The following is a 15,705-nucleotide window of genomic DNA, read 5'->3' on the forward strand; positions in this document are numbered from 1 at the left end:
CTGCAAAGATTCAAGAACCACTTTGTTTTGTGATGAGAAATGGGGGTCCTCCTTCTTCTTGCATCTTGATAAAACATGGCATGTGAGATCCAGCCATTTTAGTATGATTCACCCCAATTGAAAGTACAAAAAAGTAACTCTTTTCCAAGTTCATTATTGACTTTCTAGTGAGGATAATATTTACACAACACTTATTTTTTTCTAAGATTTCAAGCATGATGATGCACAGAAAACATTTCACATTGTATTTGGGAAAAAAAAAAAAAAAAATATATATATATATATACATATACATATATATGCATACTTATGCTTTGCCTGGCTAATTGTTGTCAGGAAGTTTGGTTTACTCCTAAATCTGATTGTCAAATATTTGCAATGAATTTTATAAGAGGTAAAATTCCCATAGACTTACTAGAGGAGTTCACGTTCAAGAATCATGTGCAGAAAAAGGAGTTAATGGCTTTTTAGATAAGCCCATCAGTGACAAGTTTTTCTCGGCTGTGTTCTACAGACAGCAAACTCGATTTCATTTGGATGTTACACCACACTTTAATTCTCAACACGTCAATGTGTGAAATCAGAACCCAGGCACAAATGCCAGCAGAAATCAGGGGTGAGGCAGATGTCATTCCCATCTACATGAGACATCTTTCACATTGGGAAAGTGGTCAAGGGACTCCAGCCCATGCTGCTGTAAAAACACCCTCCTTTCCTCCTCGCCTCCTTAGTGTCAGGACAAGGACCCATCATGCCTAGGGCCCAGCACTCTCCTGCTTGTACCTGTATGTTGTCCTGCAAAACAGCCTCCTCCAGGTCAACCTGACTGGCTGCCTCATTTGAAGCATCTTATTGAGTCTATAGTCTCTTAATGTGTTCCTGTAGCATCCAATTTAACTCACCAAAACACGCCTTTGAGCACACATAGTAGGCTAACTTATAACTGCAATTGTCTACAGTACATTGTGATATTAAAGCAGTAATAAATCTGTTTTAAGAATATGAAATGCATCAGAAGTTAATCCAGAGCTGAAGGAGGAAGAGAACAGGAGATCAGAATCACTATAATATTTTTCTGATACGTCTTTATTTTATAAAATATGGCACACATGAGTTACACAGGTTGAGATAATGAGAAATGTACATCTCTGCTTGCCATACCTTTCAATGCCACCATTCACAAAATGTATAACAAACAATCACATGATAATAACTATTACATATCTTGGAGAAAGGAAGTCAGACAGTTGAGTTTAGTCCACAAGGTGTTTGAGAAGCAGTTCCTCTAAACCAAACTTGATCATGTTGCAGGCGGTGTCCAATCAATGATGGAATTTACCCTTTTAACCGACATTTTAAATGCAACTGTTAAACAGAGTCACAGGAGCATGAGAGGGTTTCTGTGCTGTTTGATGGATCAGATTTCACATTGTGTCATCCAGGATAAGTATAAATGCTGCAAACACTCTGGGCAGGGCCCTTGCAGAGGGGATATGTACATCAAACGTGCTGCACATCTTCTCCTCAGAGTTCTCACCCAGTGTCACGGACTGCAAGGCTCCTTCTGCCATCAGTGGGAACAAGAACTGAAGCACCAAATGTCCGTCTTCTTTCTCAGTGTAAATTATAAACCCAAACCAGAGACTACAAAATATTTTTGCTCACCATCAACTTTTTGACTAATTAATTTTCCTTTCTCATCTACTCTCTCACAATCCTTTTGTTTCTTCACATTCAAAATATTTGAGTTATGTAATAGTTATACAGAAAAGTCTTTACATCTCTGGAGTAACAGACTATATAACATTCACTGAAGAAAACAGAAGTCTTAAACAAAAGGAGGAGAAAAGAAAGCTGTGAAAGAAGGCAAATCACTAAGTTCAATCTCCAGCTTTTAGCAAGCTGCAAAGTATACAAAAGGAGGACATTCTCAGGGTAAAATCCAGTCATATGCCAAGGCAGCAGAAGGTCTTTCTACCATTTAATCCTCAAAGGACATCGCCATTTAGGTGCTAAGCCCTCCTGCTGGATCACAACGTAGACGTGATTATCGTCCTTGGAGAGTATGCGGCAGAGAGCTTCTCTGTGAGTTCATCTTGAAATTATGTCTTTCCTCCTACTACACAGGCAGCATTTTACATCCCGACCTGCAGTCACTCAGTCTCACACAGTTCAATGCATGCTTATAGTGCAAAGGCTGGAATGCTGGACAAGGAAAACTAAATATTCCACACTCTTATAAATGCAGGCCCATGTTGACCTGAACATAGGATGGTTGGGAGAAGGATTTGGACTAGAAAAGTGTAAGGAATAGGGTACTCTTCTGTGTTTGTGAGAGTCTCTCTTTCAAAAAGAAAGTGAGGAAAACTTCATAGCATGTCACATTATAGGCATAAAACTTCACCCACGTGAAAACAAGAAGAAAACTGCAATTGGCGTTTCAAAGAAGTCTAGCTGGGGGAAACTGAGAGCGAGTGACTGAAGCCAGCACTGTGATGCTAGAAGGCAGAAAGGCAGACCATCATTTGGACTGTAAACAAGTGTGTTTGCTCACATTAGCATGTGATACAAGTTTTTCAAATTCTTCTTGCTCCCCTTCCTTGGTGATACCTGAGTACAAGTTCTGACCCTGCCCTCCCTGAGGGGAGCAACAAGACCCCTGCTGCTGTGAGCGCCACAAGGCTCTTGAATTTGCACCTTGCATTACAGAAGTGGGGCAGCTGCTGGGCTGTGCTCTGGGACTCAGCTGTGCAGAGGCTGCAGGGACCTCTGCTCAGATGGGGTGCCGCTCATCCCCATCCCTCCAGACTCGCCTCTGCACCCCTGCTGCCGCAGAGCAGGGAGGAAAGCCGGGTGGCTGACAAAACCTAACAGAATTTAATGCTGAGGGCTGTGAGGTGGTCATAATGTAAGTAGCTAAGTAAGGATCTCCAGTAACTGTTTTATTTGAATTTAGGATTTAGGGGTTCTCAAGGGGGAATTTTTTTAAGTATCTAGACCTCACTATGGTGTCATAGTAGCACGATGGCAGGATTGCTGAATGAGTAAGATAGCACTGGTCATTTTGTGCTCACTGTGCAAATATCCAAGCATTTTTAGCATTTCAATGTTTCTAAGCCCAAACAGAGATTCCTCATTCCTCCCACTGTCTTGCATAGTTGCAAGCTCTTTGCTTCAAATGAAATTGACATCAGCAGTCTGAAAACACTAAACTATGCTTTTCTGTCCACAAGCAAAATGAGCTAAGATTAGTAAAAAAAAAAAAAAAAAAAAGAAGAAGAAGAAATGAGGTTATGTTGTAGCAGGCATTAGCTCACATTACAGAAAAAGAGCAGAGGGAGGTACATGTTCTCCAGTCTTGTTCTTCATAATGGTTGGCAGAGCTTTTTAAGCTTATCCTTAAGCTTAGCCCTAGAGATGGCTGCTCTCCACCACTGTTCCTTGGATAGATAGACCTCACCAGTGCATCCCAGTTATGGAAGCCACACCAGCCACTCACTCACTGTATCTCCTGCTCCGGGGGGATAACACACATCCCTGCCCTGGCTAGGTTTCATGTCAGCATTGGGGATCTGGGACAACTGCTCCTTGCTGCCCAACCAACGAAAAGGTGAAACCTGTCCTCAAAGGAACACAATTTTCTCTGATGCTGGAGTATGCATTAAAATCCAGAGAACTTTCAGCAGATAAACAATATTTGGTGTTTTAAGGTTGACTGTGAACAGTGTGTAACTGGGGTAGTCTAACCTTTGTCCTGTAGATGGACAGGCTGCAACACTTCATGTGGTGTCTGAACTTGCCTTTATTCCACCTCTCTTGACTGTTAGATTGTCTCTGAAGGCCACTGATGACAGGTGTCTACCTTCCTTACTTCTGTGCCTGTAAACTGCAACACAAAGTCAGGTGGCCACCACCATTGCAGTGGGACTTACAGGGGTTAGGAGCTGCTGTCAGGAAAAGAAAACCAGAAAAAGTAGGCAAAGACAGAAAGGGAAAACAAGATAAATAATTAACACAACCAACCACGTTTCTGCAACAGGAGCTGCATTTCTCTCTGTTCTCAGCACAGGGAGGACTGTACTGCAGGCAGAGGCAAATAAATACACCTTGGAGACCTATGAGGTACACAATCAGGCCTTTGGGATTAATTTCTCCCTTAGCGTCAATAGGCTTTGGTGCAGGGAAGTGCAGGAAAGATGTGATGCAATGCTTGAAGCAAGATTTGGGTGAGATCTTAACAAACCTCAACGTGGTCTTCCAGCTTAGCTCGATGCTTGACAGGTGTTTGCTTGTCCATGTAACATGAGATGAGGAAAGCTGCCAGTGGTCCTGCAGGCTCCAGTTTTGACTTAAGTACACAAAAAATAAAATAGTAAAAAGTATCCCCAAAAAGATTGAATTCTGCAATCTTTTTTTTTTTTTTTAAATAAAACTTGAAAACATCTGATGAAAGGAAGAAAAAGGTAAAAGCCAAGAGCATAAATGCAGAAGGACATGGAAGGACCTGTTAAGAAGGAAAGTGCCACCAGCAAAATGTTGGTTTGCTTTCCCTGGTGGACTCTGCACTCCTGGAAATGCCTAATATAGGTAATGAGTTAGCATGGCCAGGACCTTCACCAGCCCAAGGAGTCAAGGCCTGGTGGCCAGGGGTCAGCCCTGTTGTTTGGAAGGTGTAGTCCCACACCCACTCAGGGAAGTATATCCCACCGTAGGCAGGTGCAGTCCACACATCTTGCTTGGCAGAGGAACAAGCTGTTTCTCCTCCCACTAAAGCAGGTCTTTGCACAGAGCCACCTCTTGGGAGCCCATGAGTTGGTCTGAGTCAGTCTGGACACGTGGACATAGGGGACCCCTTGGACACATCCCTCAGACCGACGGGGTGGCCACGGCCCTCTCATACATGCGCTCCAAGATACGGTGGATGCTGGCAAAGCTTGGCCGGTCAGCAGGTAGCTTGCTCCAGCAGAGACGCATCAGGTTGTAGAGCTCCAGGGGACAATTGTCTGGGCAGGAGAGGACATTCCCATCCCTCACATAGTAGATGACCTCCTCATGAGCCATCCCATAGTAGGGCTGCATGCCGTAGGAGAAGATCTCCCACAGCACCACCCCATAGGCCCACACATCAGACTCGGTAGTGTAGCGGTTGTAGAAAATGGACTCGGGGGGCATCCAGCGGATGGGGATGGCATCATTCTCATTCGCTTTGTAATAGTCGGCTGAATACATGTTCCTCGAGAGACCGAAGTCAGCGATTTTGACTACCATGTTCTCCCCAACCAGGCAGTTCCTGGTCGCCAAATCCCGGTGGACAAACTTGCGCTCGGAGAGGTAGGCCATGCCGGCAGCCACCTGCTTGGCGATGCAGAGCTGGCTGGTACAGCAGAGAGCCAACGGGTTGGGCAGGCGGATCCGCGCCTCCAGGCTGCTGCGCACCAGGCTGCAGAGGTTGCGGGGAGAGCGGTCGCGCAGATACTCGTTGAGATCCCCGTAGGCCATGTACTCGAACAGCAGGCACATGGGTTTCCCAACAGCACACACACCTGGAACAAGACAGAAGCGCCACAAAGGTCATTCAGGTAGCGAAAAGGGTTCTGTTGTGCAAAACCGAAAAAATCCAAAAATACTTACACAAAGAGAAGACTTTCTAGGATGTGTGAAGGGACAGAGAGAATGATGAAGCATGCAAATATCATCAGTTTGCATGCATGCCTTTGGGTCTTTGAAGCTCCCTCACCAAGGATCTAATGCTGAGCTCCGTGGAAGATGCTAACACATCATGATTGATTTGTCTGGACATCCCATGAAAAAGATACACTTTTGGAGCTAGGTTTACTAAAAAGCTCAGTTCTGCTTAAGTTTGCGTTGACAGAAGTTCTGTTTTCTCCAAGGTCTAACCAGAAGGACATACTTTCAGGAAGTGACCTTTATAGTTCTGGTTAAAATATTTTTTAATACTTTTGTTTGTGGTAATTATTGTATTTATACTGATATGGGTGTAGGGTCTATACATATGCAGGGAGACTTCAGGAGTAATCACAAGGGACGTGTTCTGGGGTCCAGTGGAATACCTGAAATGCAAAGACACTCTCACCACAACTTCTTTGGGGTTTCCCTTTTTTTTTTTTTCCAAACAGCTCGTGCAAAAAACGTTGGTTGCAGAAATTAGTTTTGGAATGACAGATACTCAAATATGAAAGAAAGACAAAGGAAAAACAGATATCAAAAAGGAGAAATTTGCCACATCTGATAGATTTAGAACATAGTCCCACTGAAGGGCGCATTCTTGGCCCTCCACCAGCTTTATTGGGGGTCAGCATCAGCACAGGACCCATCTCCCAGCAGTTTTACTGAGCATACAGTAATATGGCAAAAATATTTGCATGCCTGTTATTAAATTGCCAACTAGCAAAAGCCACCATTTAAAATGCATGTGTTTTGCTCTCTGAGGGCCATCATTTAGCAATAGGTGATCCAACTTGTTGTGAAATCTGAAATTCTTGTTGATGACCTAACACTTGAATCTTTGAGGAAAAACAGATAGCTGTTCCCAGTGTGATACAATCAGGATCTGACAAGCATGAGGAATGTATGTGAGAGCTTTATCATCCAAGCTGTCTTCAATAGTGTGACCATTTTCTCAACACCCTCACAATGTGAAACAATTTTTTTCCTATATCTTTGTCCTTTCCTGACCTAAAATATGTTGACAATAAACACAATGTTTATTTGAGTTTGGGGCATTTCCTGCTTTTCTTTTCTGTAGCCAAAGTACTTGCATCAATCCAGCTTTAACAAAACTGGGAGTTGTGTATTTCTATATTTTTCTGGAGCTTGCTATTGAAATAAATCGAGATCTCAGTTGCCTGTTCACAGGGATCAGATATGCACAAAAAACCTTAGAACAGGATTGCCAGGTGATGGTTTCTAGCAATTTCTACTTTTGCCAAAAAATGAAAATTTACTGAAAAAAAATGTGGTCGGCAGCTTTCTTCACAGAGGAACGCACTATTAGTTAAGCTGTGGCACCCAGACTTTCTAAAAAACCCAGTAAGCTGGGGTTTCCTTTCAGCTGGGAAGGGAAGGGAAGGGAGAGACCATTTTTGTGGTTGGCTTTTTTTGCTCATTTGTTTCATTTTGTTTTTTTTTTAATGTTGCTGAGTGTTCAGACATCACAATAGTAAATGGGACCCATAAAACTAACAAGACTTGTGCCTATTTTTTTTAAGTACCCGCAAAATAAATCATAGCTCCAGGAAGCTTGTGTCTTCCCTGTAAGATGTCTGTGCCAAGGCCATTAAGCTGGAAGCAGAGCAAGGCAGAAAGATGTCCAGCATACTCAATGCTAAACCAAGAGGGTTTGTTACAGTGCACCATCCTGTTAAGGTTGCAGCATCAGAACTGCATTTTGAGACTTGTGTTATGGTGAACAATTTAGCAGAGCATGCGATGGCACATAGACAAGCTCACCTCTTTTGCAAGAGGCATTTGTAAAAGAGACCAGCATTTGCATTTGCATTATGCATGTGTGATCATCCCTGCATCCCCAACAAACCCACAGCGGGTTGGCAGAAGATGGTACCAGTACACGGTCACCTCATTCACATACCTAAAAGCTTGACAATATTCGGATTGTCGAACTCAGCCATGAGGGCTGCCTCCCTCTGAAAATCAGCCTGCATGTCTGCAGACGCTTCCTCCTTCAGCATCTTCACCGCCACCATTGTGAAAGGCTCGTAAGGCAGCAGCCCTGGGGCCCTGCAAACAGAGGGGAGAAAGGCAAGAATCGGTGATGGATGCGTGCACATCAAGTGTAGGCTCTGTTTCTGGTGCGAAAGAACAGGCTTACAGAAAAAAGTGGCCCAGCACTGACTGAAGCAACATGAAAGACCATCTTGGTATTGCATAGTACAGAGACATATTACTTCAAGGGGGAATAAATGGCCGGCAAACAGGTAGATAAATAACAGGTTGGTAAGCAATAACCTTTCCTTAGGCTGGAGGTCACATCAGAAACTTCACAGAGGGCAGGAGGGACTCTTCAGTCCAACCAAATCACTTTTGGGGTGTAATGACTGAGCTTACCAGAGTTAAAAATAAATGTATTTTATATTAAAATGTTGAGAGAACCTCTTTACACTGTGTCTTGTCCCATACTTAGCATAATGGTGGCATTGGTACATCTGACTACCATTAGAGTGAAAGTAACAATTACAGTAAGTGTGTTCCCCTGGTTTTGTAGGGAAAATAGCTTTTTTCCCCCATTCTCTGTGTGTATGTGTGACCTGTGTGCGTGTGCCTGTAATTCCATAAATTATAAACCCATTAGCTAATTTCATCTGTATTTAACATGGTGGAGCTGAGGTCCAGGAAATAGTTACACTCCTGCAAGTATAGTGAAATAAAAGTGACAGGACAGAAGGGATAACGCATATATGTGCCATGTCTGAAGAAAAGGGTAATACGTGACTACGCCTGTATTAAAACACTGGTGAATCTTCAGCTAGAGCTTAGAGACACAAATCCATAGGAAATAGCTTCCTGACTTAGAGTAATCACAGACTCATTTTTTTTCCCTATCCACAGGTCACTGCACCCTCAACAAGTGTAATGAGGTGGGCTTGCCAAACATTTAGGGTTAGATGTCACCGAAGGAGAGTCACGTTCCACTCTTAAAACATGCATCAAACCTCAGACGTGCATTTTGTTCCCCACACCAATTCTTCCCAGGGTTCCTGCAGTTAAAATACACTCCTTATCAGCCAGAGCCCATGAAGAGTGGTGTCCATTTATGTGTTGTGTTACTACACCAGCCCGACTGCCTTCTCGTTGCTCAAATGCCAGGTTATTTTACTGCTCAGTAGCCCCAAGATAAGGTTCCGATTTCCAAAGCAAACTTCCAGTTTCCTTGTCATCTACTCCAGACATATGGCTGTTGAAACAGTTGCACTTGGACGCTGTAAATGTCAAATGTCAGAAGATGGCAGGGTGCCCATCGTGAAAGGAATCTCACAGGTGGCTGGATTGCAGCTGAGATATACTCGGGTGAGCAGGTCCGGCACGCCGGAGCAGAGGAGCAGACTCCACCCTTGCCTGCTACTGCTTTCATTGCAGCAATACGTCTTCCTTTTTTACCCTTGTGCTGGCAATGAATTTCCAGTCTAGCAGGAGAAGTACTAGCACCCACCAGATGCTGCTTGAACTCAACACTCGAGAAAGTCAGCAACAACAGCCTAAAGAAACCAATAGAGCATTTAAAAGTAAAAAGAGGAGTGCCTTTATCTCTTCAAACCAGCCTCATTGTAGATTACCACTCATCACTGCCTAGCAGACCTAGTGTGGTGCCAAAGGAGGGGATAGCACAGCTCCAGGAGAATTCAGGCGGCAGGCCAGAATGTGGAGTGCTTTCTAGAAAAGAGGTGAATTTATTCTAGAACTGGGAAGCATCAACAGAAACTACTTGGGGTTTTCTTTCTCGTGATTATCTGAATCCTTAGCAGAAATGTCCATTGTAAGCACACAGGATGGATAGCAGCTGTCCTCTCTTTCTTCGTCATTAATGGATTTGTGCAACACTGGCAACATTTGGCTTTTGGGGAAATCCGTACACGGGCAGGAGCGTGCTCTGAATTGGCAGTGGCTCATTTTTGCCGTGGGTTTGTGGGTTTTTTTCTAATTAACATCTGTACTGTTTTTCAGCTATGTTTGAGACAGCAGGTCAAAGAAACACCTTTCACACCTGGAAAGAACATGAGGAAACTTCTGTCAGAGAAACTCTGACCTTCAGGCCAACCTTGTCTCTTTCAGAGAAAACAAGCTGTGCCTTTGTAGTGGGGATCTACAGGTCTGCTAGCAAAGACCCCACATCCAGGCTTTTTGGCAATCCTGAGCTTCAGGCTTAGTCTGGACCATGGAGGACCACGTCTGTGATAAAAACTGCAAGCTGAGCTGTGTTGAATCACATGGCGATGGTGCTCTGGTGGCATGTGGGGCCAGCATGGTCCTCCCAGGGACAGAGGATCCTTAGTCAGCCATCACAAGCCAGTCAGGACAGACCTGAGCCAGGTCCTGAATCTTGTCCTAAGGACATCTGTTAGCATAACTGGTTACTTCCTCATCCTTTCCAGTGTGAAGCTACCCCCGGTTAAGACATCAGCCTTTCAGGAGAAGCTGGTAAATGATAGCCAGACGCTTCCTGTCCTAACATGTTGCTTGACCCAGGAGTGAGTAAACACTGAATCAGGACTCAGAGCAAGCCAACTGGCAAAGGCAGTGCTGGCGCCATGTGCAGAGCTGTGTTTACAGGAGAGGGAGAAACATGAGATGAGGAGAAGTAAAAGGGTTGCTAAACTTAGCTTGAAATGTCCATTTAACACACGTAGACAAGTACATTTTATCCATCTGAGATGGGAAGGCAGTGATTTGAGTTGTGATATTTTCAGTAAGCTGAAGGGATGCACAGCTGGTGCTACTGGATCAGCAGTCTATGTGGATCTGCCAGAGGTGCACAGAAATGCCAGTGGCTTAAAAGATCCCTGGAAATACAAGGCCGTGGAGGGACTCTTGATAGAGATATTAATAAAAATAAGGAAGCTACTCAGAAACAATATTTCTGTGGCTCCTTTTCCAAGCCACAGAGAGCAAGTGTTTCACAGGATATGGTACTCTGCACTTTACAAATGCTAGCTAAGATGTGTTGTTTGCTTTTTTTTCCCCTCTATTTTTCTCCCAGTTTCCACTGACAAGAGCAAAAGGGCTTAATTAAAAGAAATTGCAGCAGTGGGGTGGATGAAATCCACATAAAGGTCTCTACACCACTTTAGCACTTGGTTAACCCAGTGCTTTAGTGACATTTGAATACCCTTTGAGAGGTCCTGATCCATGTGAGTGGGAGTGATTTCCAGCTCAGAAAGGTTTGTGCAGCACTTAAATAACATTTGCGCTCCCAGCTCAGGGCCAAAGCAGCATTTGGCAGGAAGACCACCTTCCCTGCTTGCACACCCGCCGTGCAGTGAGCACCCCCGCCGTGCAAGCAGAACGACCATGCTCCACAGGGCAACCCGAGAGCTGTGCTGCGGCTGGACAAGAGCTGCCCTGTGCCCCTGCACCGGACGCCAGAGCTCCCCTGTGGTGCAGCTCCTACAGCTTTGTTCTCCTCTCAAGCTCAGATGCTTTTGGCTTTGCCATCCAGGCTAACAATCAATCACAGGCTAAGCATCTGTGATTTTCCCACTGCACGCCCTTCGAACTTTGTTATTTTTAGCTCTCTCTTTATTAAAGTATGCCTGCATTTCTTCCATTAGAAAAAACGTGTCACTTCATTAGAAGAAAAATCCATCACAGCTATTGAAACTGTTTCGCTGCTTTGACACATTTAACCTATGTGTAGCTCATTCCCTAGCAGGTATACAAACAGCATAACTACAAACATACAATGTGTCTGCAATTATGACAACTTTTTACAAGTAGGGTCAATGGGAGCAGTTTGAAGTCAATGGGAGCATTTCCACCAGGCACATCTTGTGCCATGGTGGGACTCTGATACTCCCCTGTTTTTCTGAGGTCATCATATGCTACTCCAGATACAGCTACAAAATCAGCCACATCTCAAACCTGACAACTGTAAAGGACAGTAATGATGGAACTGGACAGTCTGTCCACTTTCAGGAATTTGGGGATGCAGTTTTCCAAGGAGACCAGTACTGGCCAAAGACTGTCCTGCGGAAATTACGGACTCCATTGAGGTTACCAAGACACCCACCTCAGTGTAGGCAGCACTGGGTTCATATCTGGATTTTTCAATGAAACATACTTTGTGTTCAAAGAAGTGCATGATCTCATGTCCCGTGAAATTTAACAGAACTGGGATATCATCTGATACTTCAAATTTTAAACAAGCAACAATGGCTGCAAATTCCAAGAAAAACAAATGAGTAACTGAAGGGGACACAAGAAGAAAAAAAAAAAAATTAAAAGAAAAAGAAAAAAAAAAAAAAAGTTGGCCTAAGTGGGTTGGGTTTTTAGGGGATTTTTGGTTTACCTTGGTTTTGCCACTGAATCAAGTGGAAACTGGGTCAGGACCTAATTGTAGCGTGACATGTTGCCCTTTATGGTAATTATTGGCCAGTGTTGGCATTATAATGGAGAACACCACACACTGATATTTCCCAAAATACTGGGAAATGCAAGAATTTCACAATAGGTCACATCACAATACTCTTGGCAAAAGCAGTGATGATACATTTAGCTAAGCTTTTACACCAGACTTTGGTATGTGAGTAAGACATTGCATCTGCTACAGAGAAGGAGAGTCATTTATGTCAAAAGGTTAACAAATACAAAAATAACACAGTGGACAACAGAAACAATTATTTGAGACTGAGTGAACTACATTGCACACCTGCACTTAATTTTGGTTTGAGTGAATGAATTTCCAGTGCCTGACTGCAATTTTTTCCAGGGAACCTCTGGATAGAGAGGTCTCACACATAGGCTGCCTACCTTGCTTGGAAGACTCTCCCAAATGCTCCTTCCCCAATATCTCTCACGTATTCAATATTGTTCCTGGGATACTCCAGGCTGAGCAATTTTGGATTGAGGAGAAGGGGCATCCGCTGGTACATCGGGTTGGGGTGCAGCCGGTCCAGGAGGAGTTCAGAGGGCAGAGTGGTAAGCGTTGGTGTCTCTGACTCTCTGAAATGATGGAACAGTTTTTGGTCAGTGTGCACACACCCCTCAACCAGGAGATAACTATCTGCATCTCCTCCGGAGCTGTTTAATTCCAGAATGGAAAAGGGAAGTGCAGCAGGGCTGCAGAAAGAGCCTTGCAAGCAAGGTGTCATGCCTTATCCCCAACAGACCCACCAGACCACCTTCTGCTCTAGCACAGGGTCTCACCAGAGCTTGCATTGGGCTGCCACAGGCAAAGGGATGGCTATTGCCCTCTACCAGGAATTCACAGGACTGTACTCTCAGAAACAGGCAAGCTCTCTTTCAAAGCAGCATTGTTGCCTTGAATGAGGTCTCAAGCTTTACCTTTTTTTGTTTTTCCACTGCTTTCGCCGACGGCAGCAAACCAGGGTGAAAATGCTGAGAATCACAACCAGAGCAAAGCTGGAGATGACTGAGATGATAACAGTCATGGAGTATGTGGGGGAAAAGGGAGGAGGAGGAGGAAGATTTGGAGTCTCTCCATTTGGATTTCTTGTTCCTAGTGATAATGATGCTGTAATTAAAAAACAAACAAACAAACAAACAAAAAAACACCAAACAAAAACATCAGGCGGTTATGTCTCTGCTAGTTTATAGGGCTTTCTCTAAGAGATATTTACAGAGTTAGCCTGATATCCTGGGAATTACTACTGATATTACAGATACAACAGTATGACTATGAGAGGACCGTATTAGGGAAGCCTAGTTTGCAGGAAGAAAACCTATTTCTGCTTGCCAAATGTGAAAATGCACAATCTGGTAAAGATCAATACACAGTTCCCATTGAGCCAGGGGAACAAACTTGGTAAGGAATGGTCTGCAAGAGATGCAGATGGGAGATCACATCTGATGGTCTCAACAGTATTCAAATATAGTAATGTCTGCAGTGGGAAAGATCAATGGTTTACAATGTGGACCACAATGTACCATGTGTCCTGAAAGGAATCTGCAGGGAGGAGTGTAAAAACCAAGTACACAGTGATACTTTCCTGAAATATCCCCTTGCCTCCAACAATTTGCATCTCAATGTCTCTATGGGGAAAAAATGGTAAACCAGTGTAAAATACATTGGGCTCTTTCTTAAGGAAAAAAAAAATAATATTTAATACTCAAGTAGCCACCTGATGAGTACTTTCTGAGACATTCTAGAAAAGGCTAATCTGTACTCAGAACAATTAAGAACAGAAAGAAATTTAAACCATTCTTTTTGAGGACAGCTAAACTGGTACTGACTTGTGTCCCCTTAAATCCACAGCAAACCTGTTCTCTGTGCAAGCACAATCATCTTATTTCCAAACACTGACATGCAGAAACCACAATTTTTGGATGAAATATGTTTCAAAAATGTCCTGTTCTCTGAACAAGAAACAACAGAAAGACTTAGTTTCAACATCACGGAGCGACAAAGTTTCCATGTTTTTTAGTTTTGTTTTTAGTTAGAATTGGGTTTTGTTACTGAAAATAATCATCAGAAGCAAAACAACTTTGGAAAATATGCCTGAAATCCTGCCTTCTCATCAAAACGCAGTGTGGCAAATCCATTTCTCATAATACCACAGGAAATTTGATTTCATTCTTTGGCCTTAACATAATCTGGAGCAAGGTGTTCTATTTGCCTGTGTTCATTTTCCTGCCTTTAAGGTGCATATAGCATCCTCTGGCTAAAGATGCTGAGTGAATCTGAGAAGACACAAGACTGGCCAAACACAGAATAGAGAACAGATCGGTGAGGCTGTGAGCTCTCAGAATGTAAACACCTCGCTTGTCCCAAAACAGCCACAGTGGCAGAAATCATACACTGCATTTGCCTACCGTCCTCACAGGGAGACACGCTGCAGTATTCCCAAGTCACGGATGGGTCTTTTGTATAGCACCAGGGACGCTCGTTCTCGCCTCCTGGATTGCGGCAGTAATTCTCAGCATCAGACAGCTCAGGGAAAACCTGAGGCGTCCTCCTGTGCCAGTGGGGAGCCTTGGGAGAGGAAGCAAAATGGATTAGTGTTTCAGTATAATCTTTCCTGGTGGTATTAGCAAAACAAAGGAGCAAAGAAACACAGAGGTAAAACAGCCTTTCAGTAGCCTGCCAGAATGACGGAGAACACATCTTGCCATGGGAAGGAGAACTTGCAGATTGAAATAGGAAGAAGGTGTGAAACACCAGTGAACTCAAGAATGAAGGCAACCTGTCCCCTGGTCAGCTTCCACTGGGACTGAGCTGCCCAGCTTTGGGAAACTCTTTCAAAAGGCAGAGCATGGCTCTCCACTCGGTGGGTCTCACCCTGATGCGCACCTGGTCACTCCACTTCTGGCAGGGAATGCCAGAGGCCGTGACGTTGGCCCAGCCCTGGTAAAACTGGCCATTTCCACTGTAGCAAGTCCCTAGGAAAGAATAAAAAACAGCATGGGGTCAGGGCATCTCAGACCACATCCTGCTGTGGAGGTTCACGAGAATAAACTTCATGTAATTACACAGGAGCATGTGGCAATTAGCAACAGATCTGAAGCACGCAAAAGGACCAGACAGGGAATCGCTTAGCCTCCTGTTCACACTTACATGGACTTTTTGCTCAAAACACAATATGAAATCTGGTAAAACTCCAAAGAGGGAACTGGATCTCTTTCAGATGAAGAAAACAGGCCATGTGCCTGGGATGGTTGCCCTGCATCTTCTCAGTCCACAGTGCTTCCGCACAGAAAGTGCTGAGCAGAACCACAGCGAAGCCACCCAGGCCAAAGCAAGGCAGAAAACAAATTTCAGCACTGGTTGCAGGATTTCCAGCCTGCACGCTTACAGGGGCGACTGTCAGGAAGACACCACATTCCTGGGGTAGGTAGCAAAGTTCTGGGATCCCTCCTCCGTGTCTCTGTACAGTGCTTGTCTTCTTAGGCTGAATGTTTGGAAACAGATTATGGTTTCCAGCATGCATTAAAACTACACACTGAAGGCAACTACAGGTCTGAAGGAATAGTATCAGTGTAAAATAATGTTCTTTA

At 44.0% G+C, this 15,705-nt stretch overlaps 1 protein-coding gene across 2 annotated transcripts in view; it reads right to left on the reverse strand.

The window, feature by feature from the left end:
- Positions 1 to 1,070: 1,070 nt before the first annotated feature.
- MUSK (muscle associated receptor tyrosine kinase) overlaps positions 1,071 to 15,705 on the reverse strand; it is a 58,376-nt gene continuing 43,741 nt past the window's right edge. For both annotated transcript variants that reach the window (XM_065046351.1, XM_065046352.1), the window contains 6 exons: positions 15,002 to 15,090; positions 14,524 to 14,683; positions 13,036 to 13,225; positions 12,502 to 12,693; positions 7,610 to 7,758; positions 1,071 to 5,543 (listed from right to left, as the gene is read on the reverse strand). In XM_065046351.1, coding sequence (XP_064902423.1) covers positions 4,867 to 5,543; positions 7,610 to 7,758; positions 12,502 to 12,693; positions 13,036 to 13,225; positions 14,524 to 14,683; positions 15,002 to 15,090 — 1,457 coding nt within the window. In that variant the 3' untranslated portion in view covers positions 1,071 to 4,866. The remainder of the gene's footprint in view (positions 5,544 to 7,609; positions 7,759 to 12,501; positions 12,694 to 13,035; positions 13,226 to 14,523; positions 14,684 to 15,001; positions 15,091 to 15,705) is intronic.

This window comes from Columba livia, chromosome Z, assembly GCF_036013475.1.
Source record: "Columba livia isolate bColLiv1 breed racing homer chromosome Z, bColLiv1.pat.W.v2, whole genome shotgun sequence".
Classification (NCBI taxonomy): Eukaryota; Metazoa; Chordata; class Aves; order Columbiformes; family Columbidae; genus Columba; species Columba livia.